Source organism: Manis javanica, chromosome 12 (assembly GCF_040802235.1).
Source record: "Manis javanica isolate MJ-LG chromosome 12, MJ_LKY, whole genome shotgun sequence".
NCBI lineage: Eukaryota > Metazoa > Chordata > Mammalia > Pholidota > Manidae > Manis > Manis javanica.
This window is the reverse complement of record NC_133167.1, coordinates 16,534,363-16,557,199: the sequence shown is the minus strand read 5'-3', so window position 1 is coordinate 16,557,199 and position 22,837 is coordinate 16,534,363. Positions and strand designations below refer to the sequence as shown.

The following is a 22,837-nucleotide window of genomic DNA, read 5'->3' as shown; positions in this document are numbered from 1 at the left end:
GGGACATAGGGAGCAGAGGGATCAGGAGAGAAGACCTGACTGCCCTGGCCAGGGTCAGGGAGGTGCTAGGCTCTACATGTTTAGCACTATTGAGTTCAAATTTTCTCTGAACTGTTAGTTAGTCACATGATCTCATTTAAGCTTCACAACTCTGAAAGAGACTGCTTTGTTATCGTCACCCATTTCACAGATGGGAAGACTGAGTTTAGAGAGGTTATGGGATTTGCCTAAGGTACAGGGTACAGGGCCAGTGAGTGGCAGAGCTGGGACTCAAAGCCAGGTTCCTAGGATTGAACTCCAGAGCCTACAGTCAGGACCACTTATACTTGTTTGTTCCCAGGGGTCCCTGCTCCCCCGACCCTTTACCCCTTATGATGCAGACATCCCTTCCTCTCCTCTGAGCATGCGGTGTTCCCCACACACACATAGGGGCCGCTTTGGTGTAGTGCGAGCATGCCGGGAGAATGCCACTGGACGAACGTTCGTGGCTAAGATTGTGCCCTATGCGGCTGAGGGCAAGCGGCGGGTCCTGCAGGAGTATGAAGTGCTGCGGATGTTGCACCACGAGCGGCTCATGTCCCTGCATGAGGCCTACATCACCCCACGTTACCTCGTGCTCATCACCGAGAGCTGTGGCAACCGGGAACTCCTCTGTGGGCTCAGCGACAGGTAGCTGGGCATTCTGGGAGCAATGGAAAGTAAGAGTGGGGCTGCTGGGCTGGGTTATCACCTGCTTTACCTGGTCCCCCAGGTTCCGGTATTCAGAAGATGATGTGGCCACCTATGTGGTACAGCTGCTACAAGGCCTGGACTACCTCCATGGCTGCCATGTGCTACACCTGGACATCAAGCCAGACAACTTGCTGCTGGCCCCTGACAATGCCCTGAAGATCGTGGACTTCGGCAGTGCCCAACCCTACAACCCCCAGGCCCTGAGGCCCCTTGGCCACCGCACAGGCACACTGGAGTTCATGGGTGAGGACACCATGCCAGCCAGAGCAGTAGCAGCCAGGGCTTCCCCCATTTTATTCACATATGTGTCATTTATTGTTTACTGTATGTAAGCAATGAACTAAGTCCTTTCTGTGGGTATTTTTTTTCAAATTATCTTTACAATAGCCCTGGAGATTGGCATAACATTACCTCCCATTTTACAGATGGGGAAATAGAGGCACAGTGAGATTGAGTATTTGTCCAACATGAGGTAGTTATAAATGGTAGAGCCATGATTTGATTAAGCTGGAAAGATGAGAGAATTAATTATTAACTTATATAAATAAGGAAAACCTGCTACCATTCAGCTACATGCCAAATATTTTATGTTCATTATCTGTATTCCTTTGAGTTATTCTATAAGTCACACTTTTACAGATGAGGAAATGGAGAGCCAGACAGGTTTAATACTTTGCCCAGGTTCCCAAAGCTAGAAGGGGCAGGCCTGGGATCAGAACCAACCAGGGTGATTTTAAAGGCTCTCAACCTGGTGTTGGCCTCCTTTGCAGTTCTGGGGATTCCCACCATTCAGTGCCTGGGCTGATTCCTAAGGCGCCCTCCATCTCCTTTGGGGCCCACCCCTACTCCCATCCTGCTTGCTGGCATACAGGACTTGCTGCTCTAGTTGTTCCCATGGTCTGGTGACCTGGGCATTCTCCTGGTCCTTAGGCCCCCAGGGCCTCCCCTTCTCTCCCTGCGCCCCTGCCCTCAGGAAGCTGGTTCAGCTTGGCCCCTGTCTCCTGTCAGCTCCTGAGATGGTGAAAGGAGACCCCATCGGCTCTGCCACGGACATCTGGGGAGCAGGTGTGCTCACTTACATCATGTGAGTGCCCCCGGGCCCACCTTCTGCCTGCACCCTCTTCCCCTCACTGCCTCCCCAGCACACATATGCACATGCACACACAGGTGGGGGTAGCCCTGTACCTGAGTGCTGTGCCCCTCAGGACCCCCATGCTAATGTATCCCTGGACCTGTGAGTTGATCCTCAGTCCCTGTGTGTGACCTGTCTCCACAACAGGCTCAGTGGGCACTCCCCGTTCTATGAACCAGACCCCCAAGAAACAGAGGCTCGGATTGTGGGGGGCCGCTTTGATGCCTTCCAGCTGTACCCCAACACCTCCCAAAGTGCCACCCTCTTCTTGCGAAAGGTCCTCTCAGTACATCCCTGGTAAGTGGGCCCACATCTACCAAGCCCCCAGCATTGCCTGCCCCCTGGCTGTCCTGGCCCAGCCCATGTGTAAGGTCCCCAGCTCCTCCCCTGCCCCCAAGAACACATTGCTGCTACTACCACTAAATGGTTGCACTGCCCACTACCAAAGCCTATGACACCCTATGAGGTAGACAGAATCATCATCCCCATTCCAGAGATTGGAAACTGAGTCCCAGAGTTGATCTACCTCACCCACATAGGGGTGAATTCAGGATTGGGACTTGGGTCTGTGGGAGGGCAGAGCCCTCCAGGCTCAGGGTCCCTGGCGTGGCCTGGCAGGAGCCGGCCCTCCCTGCAGGACTGCCTGGCCCACCCATGGCTGCAGGACGCCTACTTGATGAAGCTGCGCCGCCAGACGCTTACCTTCACCACCAACCGGCTCAAGGAATTCCTGGGCGAGCAGCGGCGCCGCAGGGCTGAGGCTGCCACCCGTCACAAGGTGCTGCTCCGTTCCTACCCAGGCAGCCCCTAGCGGCTTGGACCACAGCTGGGCCTCTGGCTTCCACTTGGGGTTCCCGCTGATGCTGTGGGACATTCCAGGGCCCACACTGAGCCTGTTGGGCCTGGGGCTTCAGACTCCACCAGCAGTAACATCCAGCCAGGCTATTACCTCATGGACCTGTGGGGACAGAGGCCCCTGGGCTTTGCATGATGCCACCCAGGCCAGAGCCAGAGCAGGAGACCCATTGGCCAGGCTGGGTGGGGCCAGAGCACAGGAGCTGGAAGAGGGGCAAGGAGGGAATGGGGAAGTGACCAGGAGAAGGAGCCAAGGGATAGGGAGGGGGTGACTCTAGGGAGGTTCTGGGAGTGAGGGACAAGTCATTGGGGAGAACCAACTCAGGAAGGTGAGTGGCTGGAGAGGAGGAGAAGGAAGGAGCCCAGGGTGTTGGGGGGTGGGCTCCTGTGTCAGTGAATCAGGAACAGGAAATGGAGACAGAGTTACTGTGTGAGAGAAAGTCTGGAGATGGGGGAGGGAGAGAAGAAAGGACTTGGGTGGGGGTGGGGTACGCCAGCTGCCAGCAAGCCCAAAAGGAGGAAGGAGAAATGAGAAGCATGGTAGGGGGGTGCAGAGAGTGCTGGAGGCTGGAGGCAGTGATCAGCAAGCCAGCGCTCCTATCCCGGTGGACGCAGCTCTGGACACTCTGTGCTTGCCCAAGGATGTCCCCACTGCCCCTCGTGGCCTTCACCCTTCTTCCAATTCATATTTATTTATTTATTGACTTTTATGAAGTTTCCCTTCCATCCAATCCCTATTGCCCATGTTGTCCTGGCCATCCCTGCAGCCATCCAGTTGTCTGTGCAGCTGTCCGTCTGTCTTTCACAAGGAAAATAAAAACGGCAAGCAGCAGGACCTATGTGTGGTCTATGGGAAGGGATGACTGGCAGTACAGGGAGCTGGGGGAGCTGGGACAGGGGTGTTTTAGCTTGGTCTGGGCTAGTAAGAGGGGAGGTATGCCCTCGCCTTCCAATCCCCTCGCCAGGCCCTCCTGGCCCCTTGCCTCTCCCTTATTCCTAAAAGAGGAGAATCTTTGGCCTGCTTCTCCCTCTGAAGTTTCTGGAATCCTGGCAGGACCACTAAATCACCCCCACCACCCTGTAACCAGACTCTGGTGGCCCCCACCTCTTTTCTTCCCATGTTCCATCATCACAACTTGTAGGATGCTGGGCTCTGGAGTGGCCCAGCCCACACCAAAATCCTGGCTCAGCCTCCCTCTCTCTGCCCAGGAGACAGGTCAGCTCTGATCCTGCCCCCTGAAACAGAAATGGTTTCTTCATGATCGGCAACAGCAGGTGGTGTAAAGAGCCGAAGAGGGAACCAGGACAGGCCCACACCCCCATGCTCCCAGTGTTAGAGCACCAGTCAGGGCATGTGGGGCTCCCCTTCACAAGGCGGCTCTGAGTGCTCTGGGCAGCATGTCTGCTGTGAGGGGGCCACAGATGAGCACTTTCCTAGAGCCAAGGGACACCTCAACCTGGACCTCCTTCCCCCCCTGGCTTGGGTGCTAAGGACCTGGGCTCTAGCCACTCCCCCACAGTGCCACAGAATGGTCCCTGGATCCTAGAACAGAGCTGCCCTGCCCTGAGATGAGGGAAGGGAGAATCAGTTCTTGTGTGTGCGCAGTGGAGGGGAGGTGGAGGAGTGGGGGGATAGTGGGTGGGAAGGATGTTTCCCCACTCTTCCACCTTGGAAAGTCTGTTTTTGGCCAGGTGAAAGGAGTAAAGCTTCCCACTATGAGCAGAGAGAGCTGGCGGAGGTGTGATGCTGATTGAGGTTGAGGGTGCCTTGGCTGTAGCCCAAACAACCTTTTCCACAGCCCAGCCCAGCCTCTCTGGTTTCTCAGGACCCCAGGGAAGAGGCAAGCCCCATCATTATAAACTAACAGGATGTTAAAGCCAGCTGGAAGGCACCAGAGAAGCGTCTTGCCCACCTGTCACTTTAGCAATGAAGATATACAGTTTACCTGTGAGAAGCTTTAATCCCCTACTCACTCCAAGTCTTTTCTTATGAAACTGAGGTGCCTGAACTCATATCTTGATAAATGGTAAAATTCCTCTCCCGTCCCCACTCTGATCTTGAGCTCTCTTCCCATTTCCATTGGAAATGGCATGCGAACTGCTTGTTCCAAACTCAGAGGAGCAAAGGTAATTTATGTCAGCAGAGCTGTGTCAAAATCGCTCTGATCAAAAGGTGACAGTGCTCCACACCTGGGCGGGCAGTTACGTTGAATGGAAGCAATGCTGTGATCTGATGCCCTGGCCTGGGCACACTGGAATCCAGGCGAGTCCCAGAGGGCTTAACTAAAGCCCTTCATCTTGGGTGGTCTGATGCCCCAGTGGACCAGCTTATGCCCCAAAGGGGCTTGGGCAGACCTAGATTTGGGGAGTCAATATTAGTGCCAATCTCTGAGGACAGTGCAGCTCAGGCAAACTTTACCACTGCCACATGGAGGGGAGTGAATGGGGAGGGGGAGGCAGGAGAGGATACTGTTCTCAAAAATCATTATGGTCCCCTCTAGGTTTGTCTGTTTACCACCAGGGGGCACAGTACAGAAATGACAACCTCTAGACTCCTGGGTCTAGGGGAGTAAGATGCTTCCGGATTGGTCCTGACAGCCACATGATCTCTCATAACTGGCTGGATGGACAGTGGTCCACTGCTGCTCTGGCTTCATTCAGGGAGACTCCCACAAACACTTGCACCCCTAAACCAATAGTGTCCTGGGAAGGACATGTCCGATTGGGGACTGACCAGAGTGTAAACCTGCCCCAGATTCAGGGACCTGCATCTCTTGTTGGGCTGGGGCCTTGTCTGATCCTCCCAAGAGTGGGCTGGATACCCACTGCCCTGGGAGGGGATGGGACTAGAGCCACTTGGGTTTCTCCCTGGGCCTGCCCCAGTGACTGAGCCAGCATCCCAGGAGTCTTCTAGCTAAGTAAGGAGCCTGCTTGGGTCAGGGGGCGGGAGCTGGGGCCCCGAGTCTTGGGGCAGCCGCACCAAACAAGGCAAGGAGGGGAGTGATGTATAAAACCAGGGCCTGGGACTGAGCACCTGCCTGTGCCCCTGCTGTGCCGTCCAGAAGGGCTCTGTGCCACCTATTACCCAGCTAGTCCACCGGAGTCCTGAAGTTGACCCCCGATGGTGAGTCCCACCTTCAGACCACCCCCAGACACCTCTCCCACTGAGATGTTCTGAATCTGCAGGGAAAAGGTTTAAAGTCAGAATCTCTGTGTCATCCTAGACCTCCTGTTTACCTTCCCTTCACCTAGATATCCAAAGCAGCTCCCACCAAAAAAAAAACAAACAGTGGTTGCTGCCCAACCTTAGGAATGCACCCTGGATATCAAGGACCCCCAGGTCCAGAGAGCAACCATTCACATTCAGGCCTCTACAGGGGCTGCAGGTGAGCGGGGAGCCCTGGAGCCCTCAGGAGGAAGGGAGCTGAAGTTGTAGAAAGCACATTCCTACATTGTGGGTGGGTGGTCCATGAGCACAGTGTCATGGACTGCTAGGGTCATTGGGTTTAGGGGACAGATGTTACTGAGGTGTGGAAGGGTGGCCGACAAGAGTACATCATTTTACCAGGGTAACTCTTCAGGCACAGCCCTCTACTTCTCTACGCCTACATTAAGGTTCTAGTGGACAGAAAGGGAGGGCAGGGGACAGGAGCGCTGCGCAGGGCTGCAGGTGGGAGCTGCATCTTGGGAGGTCTGGGCCCTGACCTGGCTGGCTATTAGGTCCCAGAGGAACTATGTGAGAAGGGGCTGCCACGAGTGCTAGAGCCACTGAAGGATGCAGTGTTGATGGAGGGCAGCCCAGCCCAGCTGACTTGCCAGCATTTCTGCTTTCCCGACCCATTCATCCGTTGGAGCAATGACATCAAGGAGCTACGAGAAGGGCCAAAGTATCAATCGCCATGTCTTCAAGAACCCTGACGTAGTCACATTGTTGGTGCGCGATGATGAGCTGGCAGACCTGGACCAGTACAGCATCAATGTAATCAACCCCTTCGGCTCCAACTCGGCGGGAATCCTTATAGAAGGTATGCACACCCCAGGTACAGTGCCCCCGCTGAGCAATACCACCCCCAGACGCCTGCAGCTGGTTCCAGCTGTGCTCATTTACCGCTGGGCCTAGCTAAGTCTGGGATGGGTGCGGACCAGGCCAGCCCCAGGCATAGCCTGGGGCACAGTGTCAAGAGGGCTGGGGAGCCAGTCCCTACCTCAGGATCCGTCCCACCGAGACACAGAAGTCCACTGAGGGCTTCAATCACTCAACTCCAGGGCCCCAAGGTCACAGAGAGCCAGGGGCAGAGCTCAGATCTTCTGGCTTCGACAGGGAAATTTCCACTACCCAGAGCTGTCTACAAGGCACTGCAAAAAGTGTGAGCATTCCCGGCTTTCACCCCTGAGAAGTCAGAGGGGGCAGATATTAGTCTCATTTAACAGCTAAGGAGATAAAGCCCCAGAGAGGATACAGACTTGCTCAATGTCCACTGCGAGTTTAAATCCATTTCATATCTAGGGCCCGGTATTAGCTGGGGAGGCAATGTCCCTGTCTCGCCTCACCTTAGATCCCTCACTGGTTCGCATTCCCTTTCCCTTCATTTAGTCCCGGCGAAGATTCAAAAGGGATCGGATAACACTAAGGCGCGCAAGGGTGCCACTGTGACGCTGACTGCGGAGATCATGGGTGAGCCTGCGTCTGTCGTGGGTTGGACCAAGGATGGGCAAGACATAGAGGAGGATGACAGGCGAGGGCGGAGGCCGGCAGCAGGGCCAGGCCTGGAGCTGACGCCTGGACTGGAAAGGGCCCAGAAACCCGGCGGGGGTGGGACGGGGGCGGAGAAACTGGGGGTGAAGTACAGCTAGCTAATTAGCTGGGCCCAGGGCGCGCTCTACCTGACACGGGGAGCGCCTTTGCCCTCTCTTCCCGCCCAGGGTGTTCTTCGAGATCGGTAGTACCACCACGACGCTGACCATTTGTTGGGCCACGCCCGAGGACCGCGGCAAATACGAGGTGTACTTGGAGGACATGGACCAGAGCGTCTCTCGCTTGGACGTAGCCTGAAAGGGACCTTCAGGCCTTTCGCCCTGGCTCTAAGCCCTGGGGTGTGTGGGACAGACAGCCCTTCTCCATCTTGCTCAATAAAGATGCTCTCCCTGACCCTCCGTGTCTATTCTGTACTTTTGAGATGCCATTTCCGTTAGCGCCCACGCTTATTCCGGACCTACACGCCAAGGTCGCAGAATGTTGGGGCCAGAGTGTTTGGAGTGCCTAGTCCACTGCTTTACTTTACGGACAGTAAATCTGAGACACGCTTTCTTTTACAGTCAGACACTCCTTCACTTCCCTGCGGGATGGGCCTAGGGGTCTATGACCCCGCCTTCCCTCCTTTTGTATACCTCAAGCCCCGCCCTCTCCTGAGGGTTTGCGCTCTGGCCCTGTCCATTTCAAGACTGGCCACACCCCTGTCTCGTCTCTAGCCGCTTTTCCCCGCGACCTAGTTCTCTACTTCGGCTGTTCCTCCTGGGCCCGTTCCCAGGCAGTTTCGGGTGCTAATCGTAGATTCCAGTCTCTACTTCTTAGGCCCCACCCTTCTTCTATTTAGACCCGCCCCCTTTACCCGTTGGCCCTGCCCCTGCGTTCTCCTCTAAGGCCCTCCTCCCTCTCTCATAGTCGGAAGCGTGGGGTAGGGGCTTAAGAACTACAATTCCCGGCATACTATGCTAAGGAGTTCTCGCGAGTTGCGAGAAGACACGTGCGCGGAAGGAGCAAGCAGTTGTGGACCGCAGAGCTGCAATAAAGGGAACTAGTGGTAAAGGCTCCTGATGGAGGGGTGGTGGGAGGGTTTGGGGGGCAGGGGCCGGGATGCTTGGAGGTCCCGGATGGTTCTACGCACGTCCGCTCCTGTGTTGGTCCTACAACCCCTGGCTACGCGAGGTTAGGGTTTATTGAACAGTCAGATGTGGGGTTCTGAGGATCAGTCCTCCGAATCCTGAGTTTCAGCTACTTGTCAGTATTGGAACTCAGGGTGTTTGTAAGTTCCGTATTTGGGATGCCAAGGGAATATGTCTTTTGATTCAGGGTTCATCACCTAGAGGTTAGTTTTAGGATTCAGGTTCAGCATATAGAGGGTTTTTGCTAGGATTTGAGATTCATCAGATGCATATCAGTGTTAGTTCAATACTTGGGATTCACTCTTACCATTGTGGTTATATATCTGGGGCTCCCTCAGGATCCGAGGTTCGATTTTCAGGGTTCACTATTGGGATTCAGAGTTTAACATCTAGCGTGAGATTGCAGCATTTGGGAATACGTGGATAAGGTTTGGAGGTTTGGAGTGTGAGAAGGGGGTAATACTGCTGAGTTTCTGAGTTTAATTTGTGGCCAGAGGGAAGTCTGTTAGGCATCAAATTACAGGGAGCAATTTCAGAATCTGGGATGAGTCACCATAGGGTTTGATGGCCTGTTGGAATCTGGGTTGGGATTTGAGATATGTGGGATTTGTGAGGAGTTGTATGCCAGAAAGGACTGTATTGAACTTTGGATTTACATCCCGGGAGAGGGCTGTGTTGTTCTTGGAGATTTGGTGTTTGCTTGGGGATATGAGTGGAGTTTCTGGGTTGGGCTGTGAGATCTGAGCTTGATTTCTCTGTTGGTATTTGAGGTTTAGGTAGCAATCAACATCATGCTCAAAGCTGTGATCCTGATTGGAGGCCCTCAAAAGGGTGAGGAGTTGGAGGAATGGGGGTAGGAGGTTGGGCTTGAATGGTTGGTGGGGTGGAGTCAGAGGGAGACTGGAAGATGAAATGTACTTCTCTCTCCTCTCCCAGGGACTCGCTTCAGGCCTTTGTCTTTTGAGGTGCCCAAACCCCTGTTTCCGGTGGCAGGGGTCCCTATGATCCAGCACCACATTGAGGCCTGTGCCCAGGTAACCCCATAGGAACCCCTCTCCCACCTCACTTCCTGCTCATTCCTTCATGCCATTTTGCCCCTCTTTTCCAACCTTAACCTCTTCCTGCTAGGCATAACTCCAAGGACCACCATTTACAAATAACAACATGAATGGCACCCCTTGGAGTTTGCAGTGCAGCTGTTCTGTCTTCCACCTAATCTAGTCTCATCTGGCCTCTTCTTGCTCAGATTTCACTCCTGTTTTAAAGCATGGGATATGAGATCAGGCAGGCATCTTGGAGACCATTTAAAGCTATAGCATGAGGAACCTTAATGATAACAGCTCTGGACTCATACCGTTGCTCACCACGAAGCTAATTTCTTTGTTGTTTTTGGTATCGGGACAGATAAGACTATATGAATCTAGTATCTGCCTGCTGTAAGGACTTGAGTAAATTTCTCACCCTTTTTGAGCCTTAGTTTCCTTAATTGTAAAATGGGGTGAATTAGACCTACTTCGTGGGGTGGTGAAAGATGCTTACAGATGATGTTTGTGAAGTGTACAGTGTAGGCACTTGGTAAATGATACCCTAACTTCATGCTCATCCCAAGGTCAGATTAACAGATAGTAAATATTGGGGAAATGAATGGATTGGTAGGCAGAATTTTCCCAATTCAGATGCAGGCAGTTGGGGGATAGTAGAATGAAAAAAGATTGAAAGATTAAAGACTGAAACATCATTGTCCAGAGGAGAAATCAGACCAAAGTGGTAAAGTGAGTATCCAGGGGGGCCCCATAGCTGAGTCTGCAACTGTGTGGTCTCTGGATTTCTGGGCCAATTCCACAGATTCCCCCAACATTCCTTCCCATCAGATACTGTTTTCTCCCAACGTCTTCCCTTGTCCTCAGGTCCCTGGGATGCAGGAGATTCTGCTCATTGGCTTCTATCAACCTGATGAGCCCCTTAGCCGGTTCCTAGAAGCTGCCCAGCAGGAGTTTAACCTTCCAGTCAGGTGTTGTGCACACATGCTGTGTGGGGTGGGGGAGTGGTGCCCTAAGCCTCTGAATTTTCAGCAGTAGATAGAGTGAGCATTTGCCAGACTTCACCCTCACACACTGGGAGGATTTTTATTTGGGCATCTCTGGATCCCTGAGTATATTGAGTTTTTCTGGGCTTTGGGCGGGTTTACTTCCAGGAGTAGGAGGGGTACGGTACCCAGGCTCATGGTATCTGTCTCCTCTGATCTCACTGAGCTGGCTCTGGGGTCTCTGGGGACAGGTACCTGCAGGAATTTGTGCCTCTGGGCACAGGGGGTGGTCTCTACCATTTCCGGGACCAGATCCTGGCAGGGAGCCCGGAGGCCTTCTTCGTGCTCAACGCCGATGTCTGCTCCGACTTTCCCTTGAACGCTATGTTGAAGGCCTACAGACACCAGCCTCACCCTTTCTTGCTCCTTGGCACCACGGTGAGGAGGCTTGGAGGGCTGGAGGGTATAGAAGGAGTAATCCAGAGAGGTTCCTGGAAAGCAGGGTATCAGGGAGGCAGAGGCAGCCTAGGGAGTTAGGAGTGGGAATGAGGAAGGAGATGTGTCAGAAGCCCCAGCAGTAACGAAGACCTGGAGCCCTTTGGCTGCTCAGAAGTAGGGAGGGGGAGGGCAGCTGTCAGTTTGCACCCCTGCTGAAAGCCTGTCAGTGGCGGAGCTGCGTGCCAGGTGCTGTAGGGGAGAGAAAGAAAGAAAGAGAAAACAGACCTTGCGGCCCTGGAGCAGGCAGGTCACTGTCTCAGTGTGCTGTCTTTCAGGCTAACAGGACACAATCCCTCAACTATGGCTGCATTGTAGAGAATCCACAGACACACGAGGTGAGAGTGGAGGGGCTGGCTGGGTGCTAACTCTGTGTGTCATCACTCCCCACCCCCTCTGCCTCTAGGGAATGCTGTAATGCTATGGGGTGGGCCCCAGTCAGACAGGTGGGGTGTAGCCTCAGTTCATCTTATATTCCTTCTAGGGTGATTGGTAAGAGTGAAGGAGTAACAGTTAATTGTCATGGTTGTGATGCTCCAATAGATGTGTGCACAGGATGCTATGGGAACACAAAAAGGGGGCCCAACCCAGCCTTGCGCCTGTGCAGGTGGGAGGGCTCCCCAGAGCAGGCAAGGTCTGAGCTGAGTTAAATTTGTCTAGACAGAAGAATATTGCAGGTAGAGAGAGCAGTACGTACAAATGCGCAGAAGCAGGTGACAGCATAGTGCCTCTGGAATTAAGGAGGTGGGAACATAATCGACTAGGCAGAGGGTCTCTGCCTCTGTTTGTGAAACTCCCTGGCCTTGAGCCTAACTGACTTTCACACACCAGCTTTATTTGTTTAAGCTGTAGTATTAAAAATATACCTGAACATACATAGACACACACACATATACTATGACTTTTTAAAGTTTTGTGCTAGGCACCAGGTAGGCATGAGGAAAACACAGCCACAAAGACACAATCCCTCCCTCTCTGGAACCCTGTGTAGTTGGAGAGGCGGTCAAAAAGCAACCAGCAAATGACACAGGTGCCACAGGCAGGTGTGGCCAGAGGGCAGTGGTGCCCAGACCTGAGAAGCTAACTCTGGAGCAGATAAGAGCAGACTCACAGAGGAAGTGACAATGTCAACTGGGCTTTGATAGCCAAGTTTTCCAGATGAAGAGATGGGAAAGGGCATGCCAGGCACAGTCATGTGATGGCATGGAGTTGTGTTCTGGTAGTGCTGGAAGGTAGGGAGGTTTGCAAGGGGAAAGACATGTAGTCCAGACTTATCTTGAAAGTGAAGGTGAAGGACAGTGGCAAGATGTGCACTGCAGTTTAGGAAGACCAGCCTGGCAGGAGGGAGAAGCTGGAGGTTACAGGCTCCTAGAGGGTAGTGGCAGGGCCCCTCTTACTACACCCAGCTCTCTGTCCTCAGGTGCTGCACTATGTGGAGAAACCCAGCACATTTGTCAGTGACATCATCAACTGCGGCATCTACCTCTTTTCTCCAGAAGCCCTGAAGCCCCTCCGGGATGTCTTCCAGTGTAATCAGCAGGATAGGCAACTGTGAGGCAGGCCCCATGGTCCTGTACCCCCAAGTACCCCCAACCACAGACCCCCCAGTCTCTGCAGGCTCCATCTCAACCTGCTCACCTTTTCTCCCTTCTGCTTTCCACTTGTCATCTCCAGCCCAACCTCCCCAGTCCCTCCCCTTCTAACCTCATTCTGTCCCTCTTCCTTATCCATCCCAGTTTCTCCTCTGTCACTGCCTGCCCACTCCCCTTCTGGTCCATTTCTCTCCATGCCTGAGAGTCCCAGAGATGTCTTTCAAAACAGACGGCAACCCACTTGGACGCACACACGCTTGGGTGCAGATACACACACACATACACATGCTTTCTCTGTGTTTCTCTGTCTTTCTTTCTCTCAGGTTGAGGCTCCCCTAGAGCATAGCACCCCAGAGCCCTGCTCACCACAAGCCACAATCCCAAGTTGTCCCCCTAGGCTCAGGACCCATTGCCTTCCTTGGACCCTGCCTTCACCCCCTCCTCCCCACCCAGCTCCCATCTGATGTCTCAGTCATTCAGCCATCTTCTCACCGCACCCATATCTCTGCTTCTTTCCCCATCTCTCCTGGCTTCTCTATTTCTGCTAAGCTGGCATTTCTACCATCTCTCCCCTCACACCCTCCCCCTCTCCCCCTTTTTCTGTGACTGTCTCTGCCCTCACCAGCTGCCTTCCTTTGGGGTGAGTGTCTGTTTCATTCCATCCAGTGAGAGGGCGGGTGACTAGAGGTGGGGTTTAGAGGCATGGGTGGGGAGGAGAATGGGCAAATGGGGGAACCCAGGTCTGACTGAACTCCCTGGACACGGGGCAGGGATTGGCAGCAGGTCGACAGCACTCCAACTAGGGGAGGACCTGGCAAATACATGTGGATGGTAAGGGAGCTTCCTGGGATGTGAACTATCATTTGGGAGAAGACCTGACCAGACCTGGAGAGGTGGAGGGTTCCCTCTGGTTCCTGTTCCTGAGAGTTGTGTTGGTCCCCTAGGTGGGCTCAGCTGGGGATCTGATGTTAGCACCCCTTCCTTTCCAGGGAGGACTCTGCAGGCCTGTGGCCAGGGGCAGGTACCATCCGCCTGGAGCAGGACGTGTTCTCAGCCCTGGCCGGGCAGGGCCAGATCTATGTGCACCTCACTGATGGTATCTGGAGCCAGATCAAGTCTGCAGGGTATGAGAGGGGACTTTAATGGGGTGGCTGGATTGCCTGGGGGAAAGGGGGTGAGACTTTGGGTTGGTAAGCACAGAGCCCTGCTGATCCCTGAGCCCTTGCTCTGCCCTCTGGCCCCTAGCTCAGCCCTGTATGCCTCCCGCCTCTATCTGAGCCAGTACCAGCTCACTCACCCAGAACGCCTGGCCAAGCACAGCACAGGGGGTCCGCGAATCCGAGGTACCCACCCTGCTCCAGTTCTTAACCTTTGCCCCCACCCCAGCCCCTCTGCCCTCTGAACCATGACTCCTGACCTCAGATCCAGAGGCAGTCTCAATCCCTGCCCTCCCTAAACCAGATATGATTTGGGGTATTTGCCCCCAGGTCCTCTCTTCTGCTTCTAGGAAACGTTTACATCCACCCAACAGCTAAGGTGGCCCCATCAGCGGTGGTAAGTTGGTGGGCCTGCCCAGAGAGAGGAAGGGGGCTGGGCAAGGTAGGGGGCTGGAGGGAGTGCACGGATACTTCCTGAGTTGGAGTGATGGTCTCTGCTTTGTCACAGCGGGTCAGGTGGCCTCAAGCAGGTCCCTTCCCCCTTATCTGTTCTATGAGGGGACTGATTTTGGAGTCCTCCAAGCCCCTCCAGGGCTTATGGTACGCATTCTTTTCCACAGGTGGGCCCCAATGTGTCCATTGGGGAGGGGGTGACTGTGGGCGAGGGTGTGCGGCTCCGAGAGAGCATTGTCCTCCATGGAGCCACGCTGCAGGTAGGCACCTGGGCACATGCAGCAGGGTGTGGCACTCCCAGATGCCAAGGGGAGGGGTGAACCCCATTGGCTCTGCATCTGGCCCCTTCTCACCCCCTCACCTCATACCATCTGTCTGGCAGGAGCACACATGTGTTTTGCACAGCATCGTGGGCTGGGGGAGCACTGTGGGGCGTTGGGCCCGAGTGGAAGGTACCCCCAATGACCCCAATCCCAATGACCCCCGAGCCCACATGGATAGTGAGAGCCTTTTCAAGGATGGGAAGCTGCTGCCTGCCATCACCATCCTGGGTATGGCTTCCCAAGTGACCTGGGGCTTTGTGCAATCTCCACAAGTGATGGTGTGTCCCATGGGGAGCATGCGTGCGTGCGTGCGTGCGTGCGTGTGTGTGTGTGTGTTCCTTTAGCAAACATTTACCAAGTGCCTGCTGTGTGCTAGTGTGTGAGTCACTGGGGGCAGGAGGCCAAGGCACAGATGGGCAGGGGGGGATCTCTCCTGGATGGTGTTAGCCCCCAGCCCCTTGTCCTGCAATTCCCCTCCCCATGGCCTACTTGGTGCCCTCCTCCATGCTGCAGGCTGCCGTGTCCGGATCCCTGCTGAGGTGCTCATCCTGAACTCAATTGTTCTGCCACACAAGGAGCTGAGTCGCAGCTTCACCAACCAGATCATTCTCTGAGGGCAACTGCCAGATGGCCCCCGCACCTCTTACCCACTCCCCTCAAGGCCAGCCTCTGTCCAGAAAGGACTGGAGGCAGCCAGACAGGATCTTCACATGCCAGGAGCAACTGGGTGGCCAGGGACTCCTGGCCTTCCTCTCTACTCCCTAATAAAGCCCTGTGAATCTTGGAGCCAGTGCGGACTCCGCTTGTGCCTGGGCTAGGGTGGGGTTGAAAGGGGGGCAGCTGAGTCAGGCCCCCCCACATTAGCATTTAAATTGGAGTTATTGCTGCGGGCTCATGAATAATGAATCTGGAACCTTGGTAAATCTCCCCCTCCCACTGCCTTCAGCCTGGCATGCTGCTCTGGAGTAAGGCCCTCAAGGCTCCCAGTGTGCCTGGCCCTTACCTTCACCCCTGCCCCAACATTTCTGCTTCCCTGCTTCCCTGTGCCTCTTCCCCCAGTCTGGCTCAGACTCATGAGGATTCTGAAGGGAAGGGTGAAGGACTTGGGTGGGGCAGTGAGGTTACGGCAGTGGGCTCCAGAACTAGGAGCCATAGGCCTGAGACGGATCACCTGGCAGCCACTTTCCTCACCTCCTGCCCAGCTCTAGCCCAGCCTGTTTTCTGCTTTGCCAGCTCCATCTGCTTCTAGGCTGGCTTTTGGTGGGGTGGGGGTTTCTCCCCTCCTGAGGCCTTGTGTCGGTCTCCCCTGGCAGGGGAAGACAGAGTGAAGCCTAGTGGGGGCCCTCTGTTCTGGGAGGGGAGGGGCCCTGGCTACCTCCCACCACCCTGGCTCTACCCTTTGGGAGATCTCAGCCCTCCCCTCCACATTCCTGAAGCCCCAGAGAAACCCAACCATCTCTCATGTTTGTCCACGACCCTCATGTGCCCCTCTTGGTGCCCCCCCCACTTTTCCCAGCTGTGGGTGCAGAGCTTAGTTGCCAGATGAGCTGGTAATGATCGTAATCTGCTAATTGAGAGGAATCTAATTACCCGAAGAGAATGGGGGGACAGGACGTGGGTGGGAGGGAGGAGGGGGTCCTGGCAGCAGGCAAGGGGGGGCAGGCGGCAGGGTGCCTGGGCCTTCTCTTCAGCACCAGGGTCTGGGACAGAGCCCAGGATTTCATAGCTTCATAGCTGGGCAGTTAGGAAGATGTGCTTACTTGGACTAGAGCTGAGGGTGACCGGAATTGGGCCAGACGACCTCCCCACCCCTTAGGGCCCTGCAGGCTGTGTGAGAACATGTGTGAAATGGCGGGGTTTTAGCAGTCCTGACCTCTAACCTGCCCTGATCAGCCCCTCCTGGGTTTCCTCCTGCCCCTGCCTCCTGCTGACTTCCATAATCTGTGCATGGAGTTGGGAGGGGGCTGCAAATGTCTACTCTGGGCCTGGGGTCAACTCCCTGTGGAAGGGGAGTGGGCCACAAGGCCAGAGGCTGGGTCCCTTCTCTCTCCTCCCCCCAGTCCTGACCCTTCTGTTCCGAGTGGTTGGCAGAGGCCATGGCAGCTCCATCATAAATATGATAATTTAATTATTTTCTCAGCAAAACACCGTGAAATCCAATAAGTCTGTGTCAGGCCCCAGCCCCCGGGAACCCCCCTCCTAGGCCCAGTGATGGTGGTGAGGGGGGGAGCAGTAGAAGGGGAAAGGGTCAGTGTGTTTGAAGTGGAGAGGGGCAGTGAAGCTGAGGTCCTTGAAACACGCTCCCCCAGGCTGATGGAGTCACTGCTGTGCATGTGTGCACACTAACGCAGAGGGGGGCCTAAGAAGGGGAGAAGTTGTAAATCCCCCACCCGAGCTGTTGACTACCCTGGGAGGGACCTAGCGCCCCATCCATATGAAAGCAGAGCGCAGGGCCCAGGATGTGGGATCACCCTGCCTCTGGAGGGGAGAGAGCAGAAAGCCTCCCTTCTCCATCTCTGGGACCGCAATGGCCCTGTTAGGGGTAGGAGGATGCTGGCCCCCCAGGGGTTGAGAAGGGAGAACAAGAGGGAACTGGTGGGAAGTCCGGGATAAGGAGGGGGAGGGATGCGGGGGAGGGGTGCACTCCTGCCATTAGCGTTTTTTTTTTTTCGGTTTCCATAAAAAGATTATTCTGTAAAATCAGCGAGGGGGAGCAGGCTGGGGGCCGGGGATGGGGGCGGGCCCCTGGCACCAGGCTGGATGGGGCGACAGGGTAGGAGAGCTGGGGACAGGGACAGAGCGAGGAAAGAAATTTGGATGGGCTTCAGGAACCAACCAAGGGGAGAGAGAGCCAAGAACACAGATTGGGGTGAGGCTAGCCAGGATGGGGTGGGGTGGGGGCAGCGCCCTCATCTCGCTCCTGCTCCTTTGGAGGGGCTGCCCTGGGCCCCAGTCCCACCCTCATCTCAATCCCTCCCCTTGGCACTTAGCAGCCATTACTGGGGGAGCAGATTGCAGCCCCCTCCCCCTCTCCGGGAAGCAGGCACAGCTGGGGCCCCGCCACATCTGCCGCATCAGCGCGGAGCACAGCTGGGTGTTCCCAGAGCCGGCTCCCCAAAACACAAAGGGGTGTAGGGCGGGGGCCAAGGAGAGCCCAGGCCCCTGAGACAGACACACTGACACCTCTGCCAGCAGACACATACTCCTCGAGGCGCAGCTACACCCACCACCACACACATTCCCTCCGGTGCAGAGGCAGAACTGACAAACACGCAATTACTCTGCCCCGCCCGCCACCCCCGCTCCCCTCCCCCCGCCCCTTCCTCCTGCTCCCGCCCCTTCCTCCAGGCTCCCCTCCGCCACCTTGGCCACCTCTGAGCCACGCTCAGCTTTTGTCTGGAGGGAGCGGGGGCCTCACCCCCACAAGCACACCCTTCTGGGAGGTTTGGAGAACCGGAGAGCAGTGGTGATAGTGGGCAGCCAGGTCTGAGGCCTGGGGAAGCCACTGCCCTCCCTCCAAGCGAATACTCCCTGTAGAAGACCCCCCTCTAAACCGCTGGTCCTCACCACCCTGGGTGTGATGGAGTCTCCATCCAGGCAGGGCTGCGGGCAGGGCACCCTTGACTGGGTCCCCCAGGGCTGTTCCGTCGGCCACCTCGAGGCGGCGCTGGCGTACCCTCAGTCTCTAGCCTCGACTCCTGGCTTCCAGGGCCTGGTCCAGCCACTTCCCCCACCCAGCAGTCTGCCGGTACCCTAACTCTCAGCTTATGCCGCCCTCCACTTAGCCCGAGAGAGATATGCGCAGGGCGTGGGGACTCGCCAAGAACATGAAAGTTCTCCCCAGAAGAGACGGTCAGGAAGCCCATACTTCCTTCTTCCCAGGCGATGACCACCTCTTGGCCCCTGATTAAATCCTGCCCCCTTCACAGCGCCTGTTTCTCCCACTCATGTCCTCGGCCCTGGTGTCTTGCCCTCGACTCCCTCCTCCCTGCCCCCACCCCACGCCGCGCCCCCGCCCGCCCGTACCCCTCAGAGCTCTAATCCTTCCTGCTGCTATACCGCCTTATCTGCTCCCAGCAGCTTTCGCTGCTGCAAAGCCCTCTCCCCCTCCTTCGCAGGATCTTCTCCCCCCTCCATCTCGGGCTCTCTTCTGACCAGGCCCCCAATCCAGCCTGTCTCTGCTTCTCAGGCCCCATGATGGCTACTGGAGGACACCAGATCCGCACCCCAGTGCCCTTTGCCCTCTTTGCAGCCTTAGCTCTGTGGCTGTCCACTGCCCACCCACTCGCACACTGGCCTCTTCCTACCCCAAGTCCACCTGGCAGGCCCCACAGACTGGGTCGGTGTCTTGTCCAGTCAATCTTTTTCATCATTCTTCTCCCTGTTCTTCCTTTCTCGACCCCTCCAGCGGCCTGCCCATGGATCCTGGGCCTGATCACCTTCAGTCGCAGTGACTGCTGCACGGGCTTGGGCGTCCCCGGAGGGAGATGGGGGTGCTGGTGAGAGCCACAGGAGCGGGGTGCAGAGTGCTGGTGGGCAGTGGGGGCAGGGCCTGGCGGTGGGACGCTAACCCTCTTCAGTCGCTTCAGATCACGTCTGGGCCTCCCCACCCCCCTTCGCTGGAACTCTCATTAACCGCTTCTCCTGCCTCGTCCGCGGCATAAATAACCCAGATAAATCAGCTGCCGTCCGCCCCCCGCCCCTCGGCCCCCGCACAGCCCGTTTGTCACCACTGCTCGCTCACCAGCCAGGCCTGGCCCAGTCCTGGCCTCCACACCCCCATCTTTGTCCCTTCCTGCCTACATCAGTCCCACACTAGCTCATCCCTTGATCCACACCATAGCCAGGCCTGGGACAGGTGTCAGGTCTGGGAAGGGTGGCCAGGTGTCTTCTGGGAGCAGGGGGTGGCTGGGGTCTCTCTCTAGGAGAACGCTATCTAGGAGTTTTGGGGTCATATCATTTATGAATGGGACCACCCAGGCAGGGAGCCTGGGCTGCACATGGTGAGAAGGGGCAAATTTGGCTAAGCTTGGCAGTCCCAGTGCAGGGAGAGGAGGCAAAGCTCCAAGCGCTGCGTGCAGGAAGGGCGTCAGAGGCTCCCTTGGCCCCCCAGGCTGAATACTGGGAGGTCTCCTGGTCTGCCTTTGGGGCATTTCCCCCAAATAAAATCTTCTGCACCCTGCCAGGTGCTCTGAGTCAGAACCCTCCTGCCCTCCCTCACCCTCTGCTCCCCATTCCCGTGCCTGGTCTTGTCAGGCTATACAGATGCCACTCAAAACTCCGCCTTTCAGTTCATCCACCATTCTCTTTCTGTCTAGAAGCCTAGTTCATCCCCCCAGGGAGTGGTGTGGGTAGAGAATTGGACTGGGAACAAATCTGGGGAATGGGGATAACTAGTGGGCAGAGGATGCCCGGCTAAGGCTTCACAGCCTGACCTGCAGCCCCTCCACCTCATGCCCCCACCGCATGCCCTGCAGCCACATCTCCAACCTGAGTCCAGGACAGACCCGCCCCCTTTGCTCACTTGCAGTTCAGATCCTGGCCAAGCACACTTGGCCCTGATGCTCACTGCAGGGGGCAGCTGGTCCCCTGGGAGTGGGTGGGGGAAGCAGGGAGGAGATGGGAGAGCTCGGCACAGGCTGGGGTGGGGGTGGGGAAGAAGCTGGGCCCGGCCCCAGGGACCAGCTGGGCAATGAGCCGGGGAAGCAGCCGGGAGGCTAAATGAGGGAGATTATCACCCAACTGCAGCCGGGCAGAGAGGAGGCAGGCAGGGAAGCGGGGAGAGGGAGGGGGGAAAGGATAGGGGCTGGAGGGGCAGGGGATGTAGGGAGAGGGGGGCGGGGGAAACCGAAGAACCTGGAGGAGTGGGGGGGGAAGGCCAAGGGATGGGCTGAAAGGACATGTGGGGAGCCCCACTGGGCATAAGCACATTCCTGGAGATGTGAAAGACTGGATGATCTGGACTTGGGGACAGTCAGAGACAGCTGGCTGTGGGGCAGTGGCAGGGGGGTGGGGGTGCTGCATGCACACTGATGGCTGTTCCACTTCCCTGTGGCTTAGTGCCCCCCACCTGGCAAACCGCAACCGAACTCCACTCCTCTTAGAGGTTGAGGGCTTCCTGCCATGCCCTCAGGACAGAGGGTGTGATTTGGGATCTTGATGAAGGCCAGTATGTTGGGGGAGTTGGACTCCTGGTCTGAATGGATGGCAGGGCAATTTAGGACCACACACTAAGTCCAGGGCAGCAGTGAGTGGTGGGGAGAGCTTGGGGGGCAGCTCCCTACTTTCTTGGCAGAGTCCCAGACTGAAGTAACCTTAAAAAAGCAATTAAATCACCTTAAAAAAAAAAGAACCAGTAAAGAAAAATCAATACTGGGAGAAAGGGGAAGAGAGGCTGGTGGAGGGGGAGGTAGGGTGGAAGTGCTGGAAGGGTCTCAGAGTCTAGCACAGAGGGGAGAGCCTGGGAGGGGGCTGCCTGGGCAGGGGGCTGAGAGGGGGACTTATTGTGGTCACTTGGAGTCTCTGCTAACTCAGCAACTGCTCCCAATGCCAGCCCCTTTCCCCTCTGGGATGCTTGCCAGATGCAGTCCCTGACCCCAGGGGTCTTACCTTCCCAGCTTGGGGATCTGGCTTGTGGGGAAGTCCAGCCACAGAGCCCCTGGGGAAGCTACTTTGATGAGAGGCTGGGGACAACCCCAGCAGGGCGCCAGACATGGCCAAGGCTAGGCGTGCAGCGGGCTCCCTGCTGGGGTGACGGGTGACCGCCAGGGCCTGACCTGGAATGATAGCCAGGATAGGCAGAGTGGCTCCCTGTCCCCCAGGGGAGCCATCCCTGGTCCCCTCTCCGAGGCCAGGCAGGAGCTGTGACCGGTGGGGCAGGCCTGACACAGGGGAGGGGTGGCCACTGGGCAGCGGGTGGACCTCGGGCTCTAATCCCCAGCAGCTGCTGTTTCCCTCAGATCGATTCCCTTCTCACTTTTTTTCAGCTGCTGGTTCTGTGGCTTGGATCGATGGAGCCGCCTCCCCCGCCCCTCTGAGTTTCCTCTCCTTGCTGCTCATTAGTGCCCCGATTAATCAGCACCCCGTTTCCTCTGGGGGACAAGTGCCTCATCCCCCGTGGAGGGCTCATGTTCTCACATGGGCCCCCCCGAGAGCACAGGCTGCTCACTGGGACCCCCACCCTGGGGGCACCAAGGCATCCCATCTGGTCTGCCAACAGGGGCCCCATCCCTGCCCAGGATAAGAGCCACACACCTGCTTCACCTCCCCGAGACCACAGCCACCCCAGGACTCCCCAGCCCCACTCTGCCCCGACCCTGCCTGTTTCCTTAGGATCGCAGTCCCTCCCACGCAAGCCCAGCACACTCCTGCTCCTTCCTATACCCTGATTTGGGCTCTTCCCCCCTCCATTCCACACCCTCTCCCCTCTTCATACCTCCTCTTGGCTCCCTCACCTGTTCACCCAATACCCTGTCCCCACCCCCAGCCGGGCTATAGCAATGGATTTGGGAGATGCCTGGGGAAGCAAAGAGGTCACAGATATGCAAGGCAGCCAGGGTGCCCTCTGTCCCAGATACAGGAGTGACTGAGTTGGTGGGGGCCGCCAGAGTCCCAGAGGGGGCAGGGATTGGGTGAGTGTTGAAGTTGGGAGCAAAGCTCTAGGAAAACAGAATCTTGGTGGAGCCACCCTGTTCCCTTGTCTGTTTTGCCTGCTGTTCTCCTTTGCCCTCCCCTCCCTCATTCAAACAAGTGGCTCTCCCATGGAGTTTCTGGAAGCCAGTGTGAGTGGGGTGGTGGGATCAGGTGGTGGCTGGTGCTGGAGGCAAGAGTCAGCAGGCCACAGGTGGGGGATGGAGTTGGCTGACCCTTCCTGGGCCGTGGTCCCGAAAAGTGGCAGAAGGAGCTGAGGACTCTGGGTTCAGCACTCTTACCTGGGAGGCCTGGGAGTGGGGCCATTCAGGGACCCCATGAGTGGCTACGATATATATAGCAAGAGTGTGGGGGGCAGCCCATGAAAGCTCAGGAAGAGATGGGGAATCCCTGTCCTGGGCTGGGGGCTGCCCCCTCCCCTGGCCTGGCTCCTGCCGCCCATGCCGCTGGTGGAACGCTGTTGACATGTCCTGAATTATTAAGCATGGGGTGGGCTCCGGAGCACATGCTGAGCGGAGCGGCTGAGGCTGCACGGCGTG

At 56.5% G+C, this 22,837-nt stretch overlaps 3 protein-coding genes across 13 annotated transcripts in view; all 3 read left to right on the top strand.

The window, feature by feature from the left end:
- The window catches only part of SPEG (striated muscle enriched protein kinase), a 54,524-nt gene extending 50,970 nt beyond the window's left edge, over positions 1 to 3,554 (top strand). For all 8 annotated transcript variants that reach the window (XM_037016086.2, XM_037016089.2, XM_017652910.3 and 5 more), the window contains 5 exons: positions 430 to 669; positions 752 to 975; positions 1,741 to 1,816; positions 2,012 to 2,161; positions 2,483 to 3,554. In XM_037016086.2, the coding sequence (XP_036871981.2) occupies positions 430 to 669; positions 752 to 975; positions 1,741 to 1,816; positions 2,012 to 2,161; positions 2,483 to 2,675 (883 nt within the window). In that variant the 3' untranslated portion in view covers positions 2,676 to 3,554. The remainder of the gene's footprint in view (positions 1 to 429; positions 670 to 751; positions 976 to 1,740; positions 1,817 to 2,011; positions 2,162 to 2,482) is intronic.
- A 563-nt stretch (positions 3,555 to 4,117) lies between these two features.
- On the top strand, positions 4,118 to 7,834 carry SPEGNB (SPEG neighbor). Its single transcript, XM_073217927.1, is given in 6 exon segments — positions 4,118 to 4,126; positions 6,030 to 6,086; positions 6,440 to 6,613; positions 6,615 to 6,744; positions 7,314 to 7,455; positions 7,643 to 7,834. Coding segments are annotated over 6 exon segments (642 nt in total). The 3' UTR covers positions 7,773 to 7,834.
- Positions 7,835 to 8,444: 610 nt separating this feature from the next.
- On the top strand, positions 8,445 to 15,434 carry GMPPA (GDP-mannose pyrophosphorylase A). Of its 4 annotated transcripts, none has more exons than XM_017659034.3 (13): positions 8,445 to 8,520; positions 9,373 to 9,433; positions 9,539 to 9,636; positions 10,510 to 10,613; positions 10,880 to 11,066; positions 11,402 to 11,461; positions 12,544 to 12,674; positions 13,705 to 13,839; positions 13,961 to 14,058; positions 14,223 to 14,269; positions 14,493 to 14,585; positions 14,708 to 14,876; positions 15,162 to 15,434. In XM_017659034.3, the coding sequence occupies exons 2-13, from the start codon at positions 9,394 to 9,396 to the stop codon at positions 15,260 to 15,262; spliced, it is 1,263 nt and encodes a 420-aa protein (XP_017514523.1). In that variant the 5' UTR covers positions 8,445 to 8,520; positions 9,373 to 9,393; the 3' UTR covers positions 15,263 to 15,434. The 4 variants fall into 4 exon arrangements, with proteins under 4 accessions (XP_017514523.1, XP_017514669.1, XP_017514599.1 ...); XM_017659180.3 differs by having other exon boundaries at positions 8,448 to 8,520; positions 9,379 to 9,433; XM_017659110.3 differs by lacking the exon at positions 8,445 to 8,520 and adding an exon at positions 8,567 to 8,645.
- Positions 15,435 to 22,837: the final 7,403 nt, after the last annotated feature.